The sequence below is a fragment of the Colobus angolensis genome, unplaced genomic scaffold (genome assembly GCF_000951035.1).
Source record: "Colobus angolensis palliatus isolate OR3802 unplaced genomic scaffold, Cang.pa_1.0 Scaffold306, whole genome shotgun sequence".
In the NCBI taxonomy this organism is placed as follows: domain Eukaryota; kingdom Metazoa; phylum Chordata; class Mammalia; order Primates; family Cercopithecidae; genus Colobus; species Colobus angolensis.
The window spans coordinates 1514255-1530028 of record NW_012116333.1 but is presented as its reverse complement, the minus strand read 5'-3'; the positions used below and the strand labels follow the sequence as shown (position 1 = coordinate 1530028).

Genomic DNA, 15774 nt, shown 5'->3' with positions numbered 1-15774 from the left:
TCACCACAGCCTCAGCCTTCCGGGTTCAAGCGATTCTCCTGCCTCAGCCTCCTGAGTAGCTGGGATTACAGGCATGCACTGCCACACCTGGCCAATTTTTGTATTTTTAGTAGAGACGGGGATTCTCCATGTTGGTCAGGCTGGTCTCGAACTCCAGACGTCAGGTGATCTACCCTCTTCGGCATCCCAAAGTGCTGGGATTACAGGCATGAGCCACCACGCCCAGCCAAGAAATTGTTTAAAGGATGTTAGATATCTGTCTAAGAAAAGTATATATTTATTGGGTAACAGTCAATCAATTCCACAGAGATTTACAGAAGGCCAGCTATGGGCTAAGTCTATGTTAAACACTCTAGGACAAACATCTCATTCCTCCTTCTATGATGCTCCCATCTTTTGGTGAAGAAAGAACTACATGATAATACGAAATTGGAGAGGACAAATAAACAAGTTGCAATAAGCCTATTTGGCCTTATTATCAGCCAGGTGCTGTTCTGAGCATGTGTACACATCAGCTAATTTAAGTCTTATGACTCCGTTAAGTGTTTCTGTTGTCCTCATCACATCACAGAGAGAAAACCCAGGGGTTAGGATTTGAACACATGCAGCTGGCCTTAGAGTCCAACTCCTAACCTCTACACCATGCTACCTTTCCTATTGATGAGTTGCTTATCATTTAAATTTGTATGTAAAAATAATGAGCTTATAAATGCAACTTCACATGACAAAACAATGATTCATAAATTTAAAAATAGCTTAGGACTTGAATTACATTTACACTGCAATTTATAGAAATAGCACAGATTCCCAGGCAGCATATGACCAATGAAGGTTGCTGCAGGATCTGTTTTTTGGGATGAGTTTTCCAGCTACTTCAGCAAGAAGGTATGGATGATTCATTTGAAATGAAAGTCTATGTGTGTATCTATATCTATACCTATATCTATATCCATGACTATCATCTTAAAGTAATTCTTAGAAAATGATTGTCCCCAATTCTGTTGATGCAAATATACATTGCTGTGCATCACAAACTAAATCAACAGTGGTAAAGCAAAACGGTTTCGAGCATCTATTGCTGTGTAACAAACGACTGGATTAGAAATTTCATAATGAACTGGATTAGATTTTAGGCAGGACTTAGTTGAGGGATTCTTCTGGACTTCATGTGCTATTGACTGGGGTCCAGCAGATGTTGGAGTAGTCTAGAGGATGCAAGATGACTTTGTTCACAGGCTGGTTCCTTGGATGGTTGAGAGGCAGTGCTCACGGAGCCCCTCTCTCTCCGTGAGTAGCCTCAACTCCTCTCCCTGTGGGGTCTCCAGCAAGATTCTGCATGGCAGAAGGACTCCAAGATCCCAAAAAGAAGCTGCCAGTTCTGTTTAAGTCTAGGCCTGAGGCTAGCCTGGTGTCACTGCTGCCGTAATGTTGGTTAAAATAGTCACAGGTCAGCACAGATTCAAAGGGAGCAGAAATAGGGTCCAGTTATTGATGTAGGAGTGTCCAAGACCTTGTGGACATCTTTCATCTGTCACCCAAACTGATGGTACCTTATAGCACTTTATTGTTTAAAAGGCATAAGAAGCCATGACTGACTCAAGGCCATCTTGAGGATGTGTTGCCCGCAAAGCATCCTTCCTGAGAATGGTGGCCCTTCCAGCGACTGGCCAGTGGTCATGCACAGTAGGGGATTTTCAGTGTTGCATGGTAGCTGGCCTTCTTGATAGAAAGCTGAATTGGTGCCCTCCATACAATTCGGTATAACTCTAATCTTGGTTTACAAATGCCAAATTTTCATGATCCTTAATAACTCACATCAGAAGTTACTGGTAACCCGTGGGTGAAAAGGGAAACCTAATTACTAGGCTTTTGAATTCTTGGAAGATTCCCCCAACCCCACCCCCAAGAAGCACAGCTTGAGACACCGGTTTGGGTGTGGGTATGTTTTTGTGGAGCTGATGCCAAGAAGGAGTGAGCAAGAGAGTGAGTTGAGGAAGCAGGCAAAGTGTGGTCACAGGAGTGGGGGTCACCAGGTAGCTGTTGAGGGCAACCAGGGCTCAGCTCCACAGAGGTGTGCAGAGGCCTCCTAGAACTGCAGGACAGGAGGCAAACACCGTATACTGGCTCCTACTTCCCTTTGGTCGAAGGATGGGAGGCCTGGACTCTCCCATGCTTTTGGGTAAGGTGGGAATAGTGGGGGTGGAGGAGACGGCCCCCAAGATGGGCAAGAATCTCTAGAGCAGAAAGAGGGCCACACCTGAGCCAGGATGCTGTCAGCTCAGCTGAGCCTGAGCTCTCATGGAACTGCCCCTCAGCACTGCAGTCGAAGTCTGAGGTGGGCCAAAGGCCATGACAGTGATGCAGATGAGATGTTCAGCGTTTCTGTCACGGTACAGAGGCCACTCTGCCGAGGGCCCCTTCTGACAGGGTTCTGGATCAAGCCCTGCATCACGGAAGTCCTTCGCCAACACCTGCTCTGCAGTCTAGTGCTGTGTGACCTCAAGGAAGTTATTCAACACCCCAGACCTCAGTTTCCTCGTTCGTCCAGTGGTAGTAATAGTCATCCCTCCCCACTGGGTGGCTGTGGGAATTAAGTCATGTTATAAAACCTGAATATGGGCTGGGTCTGTGGTGACTGCCTTGATGCTGGTCTCAAACACAGCGTTAGGCTCCATGAACAGTGCAGCAATTTCCAAGCAAGGGCACCAGGGAGGGCTGCCTGGGGGATGTGACATCAGGTCTTGACTGATGAGTAGAATCTGGGCACCGTGAGAGGAAGAGGAGGAACACCACGGGCAAGGGCTTCCTTAGTCTTACTAGAAAAATGGATTGAGCACCTACTGTGTGCCAGCCCTGGGTCAGGTGCGGAGGACTCGGTGGTGAGCAGGGCAGATGTGGTCCCCACCTCATGAGCTCACAGGCCAGCGGATAGGAGGCCCACATGGGGTCTGTGTAGAAAGGTGCGGGCCATGCTGCTGGCCTGAGCCTGGGCATGTGAACACAGGAGGGAAGGCTGACACATGGAGGCAGGACCCCATCGCCAGTGGCATTCCTGAGCAGTTGTTTACACAGCACCTCTTGGAACAGAGGTGCCAGTGGCTGCCTGCCCTGAGGTACAGCTCCTGCCTGTCCTCCCACTTCTGGGAGGTGGCCTCTGACTTCACATCACTGCTTTTCTGAAGCCCAGGCAAAGGTGTGCCTCCTCCACATCCCTGGCTCCAGTTAGGGCAGTACCCTCTGTCCTGTCCACCCTGACACCCACACGCTTGTGTCTGTGCTGTTAAACATGGAACTTCTCAAGAACAGCAATGTGCCCTGTGTATCCTTAGCTCTGAGGCTGGCAGAGAAAGCTTTCAGTAAATGAGTTTTTTTTTAAGTTTGCATTTAAAATGTTTTTAAATTGTGGTAAAACATACACATAATCTAACACCTACCATCCTAACCATTTGTCAGTTCAGTAGCATGCAGTCCACTCACGATGTTGTGCTACCATCACCGAAGTCCATCCCCAGAGTTTTGTCCGTCTTCCCAGATTGAAACTGCACCCATTCAACACAACTCCCATTCCACCCACCTCAGCCCCTGGCCGCTGCCGTGCTCCTTCTGGTCTGTGAATGTGACCGCTCCAGGCTCCTCAGATGAGTGGAAACATTCACATTTCATCCTTTTGTGGCTGGCAGTGACTGGCTTTTAAGCAGTAGAGGGTTGCATGTGTGGCCCAGATCACATGGGTCATAAAAACCCAGGCCCAGAAAAGCTCTTCCTTTTCCCTAAAGGCCACCTGAAGGCCCCCTCAGCCTCATCGCCTCTCTCAGCTTCTCCCAGACTGTGGGGATTTCTCCATCCATTGAGCACACGAACACCCTGTCACTGCCTCTCCCTGAGCTCCTTGGTTGGCTCTAGGAGGCATGAAAGTCATCCCCTCTGCATCCCACAGCAGGCTGGAGACTCCCAGAGGACAGGGCCCATGCCTGACCCACCCTTTACCCTCAGTGCTTTGGAGCCCAGGCCTAACACCTGGGGTTCTGTCACTGTGGGTCTATCGTGCTGCAAGGGAAGCACAAACACAAGCCAAGTCAGAGTGAGGCCTCATCCGTCGCCAGCCTCCAAAGCTACTCTGTGCTGCACCTCGCTGTGAGGCTGGACTTCTCCTCCCCCGACCACCCCTGTTCTTCCCTTTCCAGCTGCAGCCTTTTTGCACAGTACCAAGCTCCCTGCAGAGAGCTCTGGTGTCACAGCTCCAAGGGTACAGGGGGAGGGTCCACGGGAAACTGTCCATGCCAGCGTCCCCTGCCATAGTCCAGCTGCTTGAAGCTGTGAGATGGCTATGGGGCTCTGAGGGGTGGGGTCAATCTGGGTAACCAGGGAAGCTGAATCTGCTCAGATGTTTGGCCACCCAGGAGGCCCAGAGCTGGCTTTTTCCAGGGCTCTGAGACACACGGCTTTACATCAATTGTTCCCTCTCACTCTAGACATTGCTCACCTCTGAATGTAGCTTATATCTGTGCAGAACTGACCCCGGGGCTGGGGCAACATCTCCCTTGACTCGTTATTCTGCTAGGCTCTAGTACATTATTTACTAGCATGCGGCACATTCCATCAGGGCCAACTGAATGCCTGCATGAATGCTTCTTGTTCACAGCATGGTATGATCAGGTGGCACCCAACGCAAGCATGTACAATGATCAAGCAGGTCAGTGACCCTGTGCAGCCCTCAGTCACATGGTAGGTGGGGTGTGGAGGGTGCCTGGCCTGGCTGAAGGCCTTCAGCTGAAAACAGGAGCAAATGACAAAACATCAGTATCCACTAAGAGGACTGGTGTTTGATGCTTACTATCTCATTTCAGTTCCGTTAGAAGCCTGGGAAGTAGGAATATTAGTCTTATTTTATGGTTGAATAAATGGAGGTTTGCAGGGCCACATATCTTGCACATAGTAGGAAGCTCATATGAAGCCGAGTGACCTCAGTGTCCCCTCTGAGACATAAAGATCCTAGAGCCATTTTTCCCAGTGCCCTCCTAATAACTAGATCAACCCTTGATGGGGTCCCTTTGAGGAGCTGCTGGATGACTGGACACAAGGCTGCCCTCCCTGGGCCACCATCCATACTCAGAAATGCCAAGAAATTGCTTCTTCCTTGAGCCACCTTATCTAACCTCACTGTCCTTCCCCGTGGGCCACCTTATCTAACCTCACTGTTTTTTCCCAGCAGCCCCTGCACTGGCCGGGAGCAGCTGAAGAGTGCCTGTGTGATCCAGAAGCCAATGACCTGGGACTCTCTCTCTGGGCCACCTGTTCAGAGCATGCATGCAGGTATGGGCCAGGCCACGGCCAGGTCTCGGGTAGAGGAACCCTCATGCAGGAAGCTTGCTTTGAGTCTTTTACCACCACTTCATTTTGCTTCCCACACAATGTTTATAATCTTTTTGTTTTTTGAATTGTTTTCTTTTTAAACTACCTGTGGTCGGGAAGAGACATTTAGCTTTGGCTAGGTATGTGGATCTGAAGTGTGTTAGCTCTGGCGAAGACAATCCCAACACTCTCGTCCAGAAGGAATAATACCTCCTATGGAGGGTGTGCTCAGAAAAAGGCACCATTCACTGTAGATATGCTTCTTTATGCAGGCCAGAATACCAATGTTTCCTAGAATTCACCAGAAAACACACACAGAGTAGACGGCAGTCCCTTCTGCCATGCATCCTCCTGAGCAGTTCCCCGTTGAATGTAAGGACAAAGAGATCTGACACTTGGAAAAATATCTCTACTCTGTGAGCATTAAACCTGGGGATTGGATCAGTGTATTAGTCCGTTTTCATGCTGCTGATAAAGACATACCCAAGACTGGGAAGGAAAAGAGGTTTAATTGGACTTACAGTTCCACACGGCTGGAGAGACCTCAGAGTCATGGTGGGAGGCAAAAGGCACTTCTTACATGATGGCAGCAAGAGAAAAATGAGGAAGAAACAAAAGTGAAAACCCCTGACAAACCCATCAGATCTTGTGAGACTTATTCATTATCACGAGAATGGCATGGGGAGACCAGCCTCCGTGATTCAATTACTTCCCCCTGGGTCCCTCCCACAACATGTGGGAATTCTGGGAGATACAATTCAAGCTGAGATTTGGGTGGGGACATAGCCAAACCATATCAATCAGGAAAACTGCCAGGCAACTCTTTACCAGTAACCGTCTGCCAATTTCTGCCAAGGTCCCTGGGGGAGGGAGAGATGCGGAAGGATTGCAGTGGTGGGTCACTGTTTGGGGATTTTCCCAAGTACGCTGTGGCACACACTGAAGTGCCCCACCCCAGGACTCCAGCTCTCCAGGAACAGCTTCAGGGCTCTGTCTGGGGCTCCTCCATGATCCAAGCCAAGGGAAGACCACAGGTCACACAGGCTGGGCTGCTGGCACCTTGTCACCCCTGGTTATTTGAGGCCTGGGACGGGAAGGTTTTGCTGTCTCATCTCTGTTTTAGCTTTTGTTTTTGTTTTCACTCTCAGCAAGTATTAATACATCTCTGCTCATCCTCTGTCTTGTCCCAAAACCAATGCAGAACAAAAGAGCTACAATAAGTCATACAGAAAACATGCACCATAGCCCATACTGTTCTTGCCCCTGCTCTTTAAGCTGGAACTTGAGCAACACTGAGTGACACTCCAGAGAGGCTTATGTGAGTGTGTGTTCAGGCGTCCATTCCCAGCACTGCTGGAAGATAAAATATGAGCTACTTTTGTTTTCAGGAATGTGTGCATGTGAATGTGCATGCACGTGTGTGTGTGAAATGCTGTTTACTCCTTTTGTATTAGCTCCCAAATAATTTTGGGGAAAAGCACAGTGTGGTGCTCTAATTCTACCTCTAGGGTCACAGAATAATAGGAGGAAGAGCTTTACAGCTGAACCAGGCCGAGAAATCGTGCATGTGACACTGAAACGCGACCCACATCGTGGTTTTGGTAAGAGGGTTCCCTGCAGGTGAGGCCCAGTCTCTACCACTGGGCAAAGTGGGGAGGTGGGTGCTGTTTTCCCTTTCAACTTGTCTACTACCCTTTCCTATCCCTCCTCTCCCAGTTTGCCTTTTCTAGTAATCACTTCTGCTTTTTTCTCCCTTTAATTGTTCCTAAAGAGCAATGGGACTTTTGTTTCAAAGTTTTTCTTTTAGGCCTGATACATTTTTGCAGTGTATCTAAGTACAATGCAGAAAAAGATTTTTTTCCCCTAATACCACGTAGCAACCTTCCTCTAGTCAGCCATGGGGAAGAAGAGTCAATTTATCTCACCTCTTACTAGTAACCACTTTCTAAGACCCTAAAAACTGTACAAGAAACAAGGTATGGAAACAAGGTACTTGATTAAAAATCATTTCTTTCCTATGTCTTGTTATCTACTGAAGCAAAATCCAGTGCCTGTTGGTGGTTTGTGCTCCTAGCTTTAGCTGTGCTTACTAATGGGGAACAATCCACCTTTCTCCAAGTATCATGGCAGAGTAGAAAGGATCTTCTATTTGAGGATCAGAAGACCTGACTGTAACTATTAACCAATGCCACTTGGTAGCTGTGTGATATCAGGGAAATGACCTAACCTCTCTGAACAGCAGAATCACTAAGTATCATCTTATCATGGACTGTCATCTTGGATTACAGGTTTTGTCATTAATGAGGGAGAGTATGCAGGCCAAGCTGACCCTGGCATTTTTATATCTTCTATTATACCTGGAGGACCAGCAGAAAAAGCAAAAATGATCAAACCAGGTACATCTTTTTAAATCACTAGAGATACTGTTTTAAGAAATCACTTTTTTTTATTTCCTTGGAAGGATTATTTAGATGTATTATTTTTCCAGGAGGGCAGATACTAGCCCTGAATCACATCAGTCTGGAGGGCTTCACATTCAACATGGCTGTTAAGATGATCCAGAATTCCCCTGACAACATAGAGTTAATTATTTCTCAGTCAAAAGGTATGTTTTAACCTGCTCTTGGTAGCTGAAGAGCCTTCCCTGTTTTCAGGAGTACACGATTACTATGAGGTACTAGACCTTGGAGTCCACGTAGGTCTTCTGTATTGCTTTCCTCGTGGTATTGGCTTGCAAAGAAGCAGTGTAGTGGCACAAATTAATAAGCTTTGCAATTTCAAGGGCAGGATGGGCGTTACCACTGCTTGTGTTGCTGAAAGGGAGTAACCTACTCTAATTCTTTGTTAGACACGGCTGGATACAACCAGTCTTTTTTTTCTGTCAACTCTCCTTGCATGGCAGGGAGGACCTTTTTATTGCCACCTAAAGTCCTTGTTGACAGTGACTGCTCCAGGATTTCTGTAGTTTGAGTTTAGGTATAGCAATCAGCTGGCGAGGAGACAGGAACTGTTCTTTGTTAACCTTTTGTTTTGGGTTCAGGGCTACATGTGTAGGTTTGTTATTACAGGCAAACTTGTGTCACAGGGGTTGATGTACAGACCATTTCATCACCCAGGTGCTCAGCAGAGTGCCCAATAGTTATTTTTCCTGACCCTCTCTCTCCTCCCACCCTCCTCCCTCAAGTAGGCCCTGGCATCTGTTGTTCCCCTCTTTGTGACCATGGGTTCTCATTATTCAGCTCCCACTTATAAGTGAGAACATATGGTATTTGATTTTCCTTTTTTTTTTTTTTGAGATGGGGTCTCACTCTCTCGCCCAGGCTGGAGTGCAATGGCATGAACTCCCAGGTTCAAGCAATTCTCCTGCCTCAGCCTCCTGAGTAGCTGGGATTATAGGCATGTGCCGCCACACCCAGCTAATTTTTGTATTTTTTTTTAGTACAGATGGGGTTTCACTATGTTGGCCAGACTGGCCTTGAACTCCTGAACTCAAGTGATCTGCCCGCCTCAGCCTCCCAAAGTGCTGGGATTACAGGTGTGAGCCACCACGCCTGGCCTGGTATTTGGTGTTCTGTTCCTGTGTTAGTTTGCTGAGGATAATGGGAACTATTCTTTTCTTTTCTTTTCTTTTTTTTTTTTTTGAGATAGAGGTTCACTCTTGTTGCCCAGGTGGAGTGCAATGGTGTGATCTCCACTCACTGCAACCTCCACCTCCTGGGTTCAAGCAATTCTCCTGCCTCAGTCTCCCAAGTAGCTGAGATTATAGGCATGCACCGCCACGCCCGGCATATTTTGTATTTTTAGTAGAGATGGGGTTTCTCCATGTTGGTCAGGCTGGTCTTGAACTCCTGACCTCAGGTGATCTGCCCGCCTCTGCCTCTCAAAGTGCTGGGATTACAGGCATGAGCTACTGCACCTGGCCTGTTCTTAAAGCTGAATTTTCATGGCAAGCTCGCTCTTCTTACTTGATGTGCGTGTTCATGATCAACCTAAAGAGTAAAGTACTTTTTAATGATGTTTTTCTTCATCCTTTAGATAAGAATGAGAGAGCAACAACTGCCTATATCAAAGGAAAATACTATTGTTTTTGTTGGGAGCAAGCTTGAGGAGCCTGGAGGAAGTAATGGGAGGAGGCTAACATCCCTTCTCCCTAGTTTCCTGAGACCACTGCTGCTTTTGGTTGGGTGATCCTGTAAACTACCAGCAGACTGCTTGCAAATTCAGGCTCACGATTGCTTCTTCACACTTCAGGGGTGTCGTACAGTTTTCCTTTGTATACAGGAGGACTTCCTGTCACACCAGCCTGCATTTTCTAGGTCCTAAATGCAGGCACTACATTTGCCTTGCCTTCTGAACACTGCACACTCTCTCACTCTTGTATATGTACACAGTGCCATGCAGCTCCCCCGTCCAGAAGCTATGGATGGTGGAAGGTGGCCGTGCTGGGGTCTCAGCCCCACACCCTTCATCCCGGGGTTGAAGCCTCCCAGAGGCTGGCCTCAGCACGTCCCCAATGCCAGTCTCAGGCTTATTGTCTCTGTCGGATTTCCCAGCACCACTGCTCTCCTTTCTGCAGTGGTTCAGCAATCCCTGTGTTTTCTTCCACATCCTCCACTGACAGGAGCAATCAAACCATCCCATGTGTCATCAGGAAACACAATGCAGGTGACTGAATCACAATTCAGCATAGTCCAAGGATGGCCTGCTGTGATGGAGGTTGTCAAAAAGCGGTACTCGAGGTCTGCTATTCTCAAACCACAACCTCACATTAGAATTCCAGACAATGAGTTTCCCACAATGGCTGGGAATAAAATGTCCTTTCACTGTGGTGCCCCAGCTACCTTTTGACAATGCTGCCTTCATCATGGTGGGGTTTCCTCATACAGCTGGGCCACTGCCAGAGGAAGACGTTTCCTTGGTGATGCTGGCTGGCTCTCCGTGGCAGAGACTTGACCACTGTGACTTTCTTCTATCTGGTTAGGCTGCTGTTAAGGCACCTGGGCTAGATTGGAGATCGGGATCAGACAGATAAAATGTCCGTCATGAGCCTCTGTCATGGCCTACAATAAATTGAGTTTTAGTTACCAAAGAAGGTCTCCCAGCTCATATGTCTACTAGGCAGAACACCAGTTGCAGCATGGCTTGACTTTTCAATTCAATCGTAAGTCCCATCCTCACTTCTCATGGAGGATGTGGAAGATAATGAGCCGATGCTTATGATACTGCCAGAAGGACAACGATGACAGAATCTGTGAATGAAATGGCCAGAAATGCAGCATTATGAAACAGTGGCCCAGCCACTCCCTGCTGGATACCTTTAGGTTTGAATAACTTCAAATCAAATTCATTAAATCAAATTTATTCAAATTGAATTCATTCAGCATGTGAGTTTGGGCACTTCCCTGAGTGTTAATGAGTCTGTATCAAAGGTAGTAAATCAACTTGTATCCAGGTCTAAAGAAAATCTGACTATTATTCATTCCTCCCACATGTATTTGTTGAGTAGCTAATAATAACATATTAACAGTAGATACATTTATTGAGACTCTACCATGTACTACGCTGTGCGTGTCTGTGTGTGTGTGTGAGAGAGAGAGCCATATATATGTATATATGAGGAAATATATATTCTTTCATATGTACATGTATATTTTTATCTTTACATATGTACAATCTTTTCTGTATGTATAATCTCTAAGCCTCATCAACTCTACAATATTATTGATATTGATATTATCTCCACTTTAGATGCAGGAAAATTTAGGTTCAGATATGTGAAGTACCTTGCCCAAGATTTTTCTACTGATTCACAACCTCATATTCTTTTCTTTGTTCGGTGCCAGGTCACAAGTCAGACATGGGGTAAGCAGGAATCAGTGGCCTAGCCTTCACTCAGAGGGGCCTGCAGTCTGGTTATTACCAAGCCTCCCAAAAGGACCTGATACGTTGGTTTTTGGATCACATGGTGGTTGCAGATATGCTCAGTGGGGTGTCCAGGACAGGCTGGGTTTAAGTGCCCACATGCTGGCTGTAGGATTTGGGGCAAGATACTTAATAGTTTTGACTCTGTTTTCTTATGTTTGAACAGGGATTACACCTTCATGGTGGTCTGCTGAGAAGATGGGAAGATGTCCATATCTTCCTATATGTATGTATATCTAAGGTCCCTATCACATGGCTAGAGCTTAATAAGGGAGAGCTGGCCTTATGAACTTCTTTTGAGCCTACGCATTCATAGTTGGGTCACTTAAGCTCTATCTAGGTTTCTAAATCACATATATAATCTTCCCTTTCTCTAATCTAAATGCAACATCTTTCAGGAGGAGCTAAATTCACATTGTTCCTGAGCAGCTATAAAAGATCCCTCTGTCATTGGAAGAAAACGCTGTGCCCACATAGAGATGCCACCGAGAAGCCAGCCTTTTTAAGCTGTTGACATTTTTTTGGCTTGCTTTTATAGGTGTTTGTGGAAATAACCCAGATGAAGAAAAGAATAACACAGCCAATTCTGGGGTCTCCTCTACAGACATCCTGAGCTTTGGGTACCAGGGAAGTTTGTTGTCATACACACAAGACCAGGACAGAAATATTGAAGAACTAGACATGGCTGGGGTGAAGAGCTTAGTGCCCAGGCTGAGACATCAGCTTTCCTTTCTGCCATTAAAGGTAATCATCCCTTGGTTAACTTTCTAGATCTGGAGGAACAAGAACAGGCTGTGGAGCCCAACAGCCTTGCCCCTAGGCCCTCCCTGCTCTCTGTTTTCCATGTCAGGTGGATGGAAGTTCCTTAGCCCCTTTGAGCCACAGCTTCCTCATCTGCAAACAGAAGCAAATGCCTGCATGGCATGGTTGTTGAGAAAAATGCGTAGAAAAAGGCAGAGTTCCTAGTCATTGTCTGGGCGCAGGCTCAGTGTGGGTGCCTCTGGAGTCCTTAGTCACTAATTATAATTGTTATGATAATGGCAACATGAGGAAATTGCTGCCAACGGCAAGGCATGGGCAATCAGGCACCTCCTATTGTTGTCCTTGAATTGGTCCTCAAGCTGGGAACTCAGTGGCTTTGATCTTGACCATACCCCATGGAGGAAGAAGATGGGATCTGGAGTAGGTGTATGGAGGGCTATGCGCTTCAGTCCCAGCTCTGCCGCCCTCTGCCGTCTCTTTGGACTCTGAGTGGCGTTGTCTCCTTAGGCCCCTCCAGACCCATGCCCCAGCCTCTCCATTTCGCTCTGGGCCCTGCACAGCTAGTGCTCGTGGACTGAGTCAGCTTGCTGTGTTCTGCTTGGTTCTGCTCAAGAGAAGCCTCGGGAGGAGGCTGCAGTTGTGGGATGAGTGAGGACAGGGTGGCAGTGCTGGGGTCTCAGCTGCAGCTCATACCCTTCATCCCACTCTCTCCCTGTGCTGACACAGGTTGGCTGTGTCCCTCTACAAAGAGCACAGCTCTATCAGGGTCCATCAACCACTCCCTTCTCTCGCCCTTCAGCCTCAGAGTTGGTCACAGCAGCTAGTGTTTCCAGCCCCAGGTGCTGAACTGATATTACTGGTTTCTCCAAAGGCTGCCAAGACCTTTGAAAACAAGCCTTCCACAACCTCTCTTCCCTTACTCAGGCTGAGTGGCCCTTCTCATTCTCGCTGGGACAACTTGCTGGTTGAAACAGGCAGGTTATTGCACCTCTTTCAACCTCATTTCTCTTTTTATGACAGAGATAATGATGCCTGTCCACAGCTGTGGAAGCTAAGGTGCTATGCCCAGCATCGGGGAGAACACCTGTCTCTTTCTTCTACTCATCTTAGCTTAATCAGCTGGGGCCCCTGTAACTAAAGACAGATTAATGAGAGAAAAGCATCCACAAGTATTTACTGTAAGTTTTATGTGACATGTGAGCCTTCATATGGAAATGACCTGAAGAAACAGTTCTCCCTGAGTATGTTTCATGAAGAATGGCGAGTCATGGAAAAATGAGATAAGACAAAAAGCAGGAGTATGTAAGCTGGGAGGAACTCAGTGAAGGCCTGCTTGTTCAGATTCCTCTCTCAGTCCCTGTGTCTTCCCAGACAAGATGCTCCGTTTTCCCAGATATAGGGAGGGCGTTCTCACTTGAGGGTCTTCTGCCTTGCTTCAAGGGAAGGTTAGAAAATCCTTCCTAGGTTTTAGGGCCTGCTTCAGAAGAGAAGAGCAGGGGAAGGTCAGAGAAACCTTCCTGCATGTGCTGTTTCTCCAATTCCTCCAATGTACCAAGGTGCCCTATTTTGGGGTGGTGTGTCTTGACCCCTGCCACAAGGATCTGGCATGAAATAGGACTCCATGAATGACAGTGCCTTCCTAATTGGCCATGGTGCTCACCTGGACAGCACATCCCATGAGGAACTGTATGCAGGAGGCCGGTAGAGGAATAATGCTAGTAGCTGCCATTAATTGAGTGCTTATTTGTGTACCAGGCAGTGTCCTGAGCACTTTATATGTATTAGCTTATGGAAGCTCCATGGTAACCCAATGAGACCATTCCTATTATCAACCCCTTTTATAGGTGGGGTACCTGAGACAGAGAGAGCAAAGGAGCACACCCAAGCTCTCTCAGGGAGCAGGTGACAGAGCTGGGATTGGAATGCAAGGGATTGGCCTCTAGAGCCGAAACCTTCACCCCAGGCCTTCCTCTGGGAGGTCCTCTCTGTCAGGAAGAAGGGCAGAGAGGCCTTCAGGCTGTGGCTTCTTTGGCGGCAAACCTGAGAGTTGATTTCCTGGGGTTGGGGGCAGTTAAGGGGAGCAAGGGAGCTCTAAGGTCACGCTGACCATGGTGCAGGCTGTAGGACCCAACCCAGATGGTGCAGGCTCTTCTGGGTCTTGTGGCCAACTTTGTGGCCAGACGATCCTCTGTAGTATGGTGGACTTTACATTCTCACTTCAGGTCTCACCCTCAGCAGTTGTTTTGCTCCTTGAATTTTAAAATTTAGACAAAACACCTTGCCAACCATGGGGTGTGTAAGGTCTCTGGAAGAATCGAGGCTTCGTTGTTCAGCTTCCTCCAGCTTGTTTATTTTCCTGTGCATTATTAGAATTTTCTGACATGCATGGTGATTAGAAAGCACTAAGTAAAGGGGACAGATAGGACAAAAGACCCTGTCTTCTAGGCAGAAGGACAGCAGAACATGAACTGTGACCCAAGCATTCTCTGCCTAGAAGTGGCATCAGTCCAGTCCATCGCTCCCTCATCTTCCTCCTGCCTTGTCTGAGGTCACATGGAGAAGGCATGATAAAGCTAGAAATGCATCCCCTACTGACCCAGCCCAAAGTTCATGCTCTTTCTGAGGTGCAATAATGCTCCTGAGAGCAGGTGAGAGCTAAGAGGTGACATCTGCCTTCATCCCCTCTTTATTATTGTTTGTTTGTTTATGGCAGGGTGCTGGTTCTTCTTGTCCTCCATCACTTCCGGAAATCAGTGCTGGTGAAATCTACTTTGTGGAACTGGTTAAAGAAGATGGGACGCTTGGATTCAGCGTAACTGTAAGACTTTTTAGGGGAGCTTGAAAAGCAGTTAACCCTCTAGAGCCTGGTGGCCATCCCACCCAGATGGCAACCTCTGACAGTGTGCTCAGTGTGCACAAGTGCAAGGGGTGAATAAAGAAAGTCAGTGGGGGCCTGCACTGGGGGTTGAGTTCAGAGACAAACAGAGGTACTGGGGAACCTCAAGCTGAGCAGGACATACACTAGGGAACTCCAATCACATGGGGAGGCAGTGTGGGCAGAGTTGGGTGATGTATCCTGACTCTGAGGTCAAGCTGGACTGCAGAGAGAGAGAAACATATTGGGTCTTCAGGGACACAAGCTAAAGGTGAGAAGGGCAGTCCACTGTCATCTGGCCAAGGATGGGTGGGGCAGTCCACTGTCATCCAGCACGGAATCAGTGTGGAGCCTCTTACTCAGACATCCCAAGGGCCAGGCCTCCATCAGGACTGACACTTTGCATTTGGTTTCTGAGCTCTACCTGGTAGACCCTTGTGGAAGGAGATTACCCATGTAACTGTGTTCACCCAAGGGGTTGGGAAATGGCACACACAAAGCTGGTGAAAATCCAGAGGCCAGAGGTTGGAAGGTGCTGCTTTTTTTATTGAGTATTGAAAGTGATCCATCACTGGCCGGGTGCGGTGGCTCACGCCTGTAATCCCAGCAGTTTGGGAGGCCGAGGCGGGTGGATCATGAGGTCAGGAAATCGAGAATATCCTTGCTAACACGGTGAAACCCCTTCTCTACTGAAAAAACACAAAAAAAATTAGCTGGGCATGGTGGTGGGCGCCTGTAGTCCCAGCTACTTGGGAGGTTGAGGCAGGAGAATGGCATGAACCCAGGAGGCAGAGCTTGCAGTGAGCTGAGATTGCACCACTGCACTCCAGCCTGGGCGACAGAGTGAGACTCCATCTCAAAAA

The 15774-nt window shown here is 47.7% G+C and overlaps 1 protein-coding gene across 1 annotated transcript in view; it reads left to right on the top strand.

The window, feature by feature from the left end:
* The window catches only part of FRMPD2 (FERM and PDZ domain containing 2), a 128193-nt gene that overhangs the window by 91982 nt on the left and 20437 nt on the right, over positions 1 to 15774 (top strand). Inside the window, exons 17-22 of the mRNA XM_011950350.1 lie at positions 5213 to 5313; positions 6861 to 6953; positions 7641 to 7748; positions 7841 to 7957; positions 11813 to 12018; positions 14750 to 14854. Of these exons, the coding sequence (XP_011805740.1) occupies positions 5213 to 5313; positions 6861 to 6953; positions 7641 to 7748; positions 7841 to 7957; positions 11813 to 12018; positions 14750 to 14854 (730 nt within the window). The remainder of the gene's footprint in view (positions 1 to 5212; positions 5314 to 6860; positions 6954 to 7640; positions 7749 to 7840; positions 7958 to 11812; positions 12019 to 14749; positions 14855 to 15774) is intronic.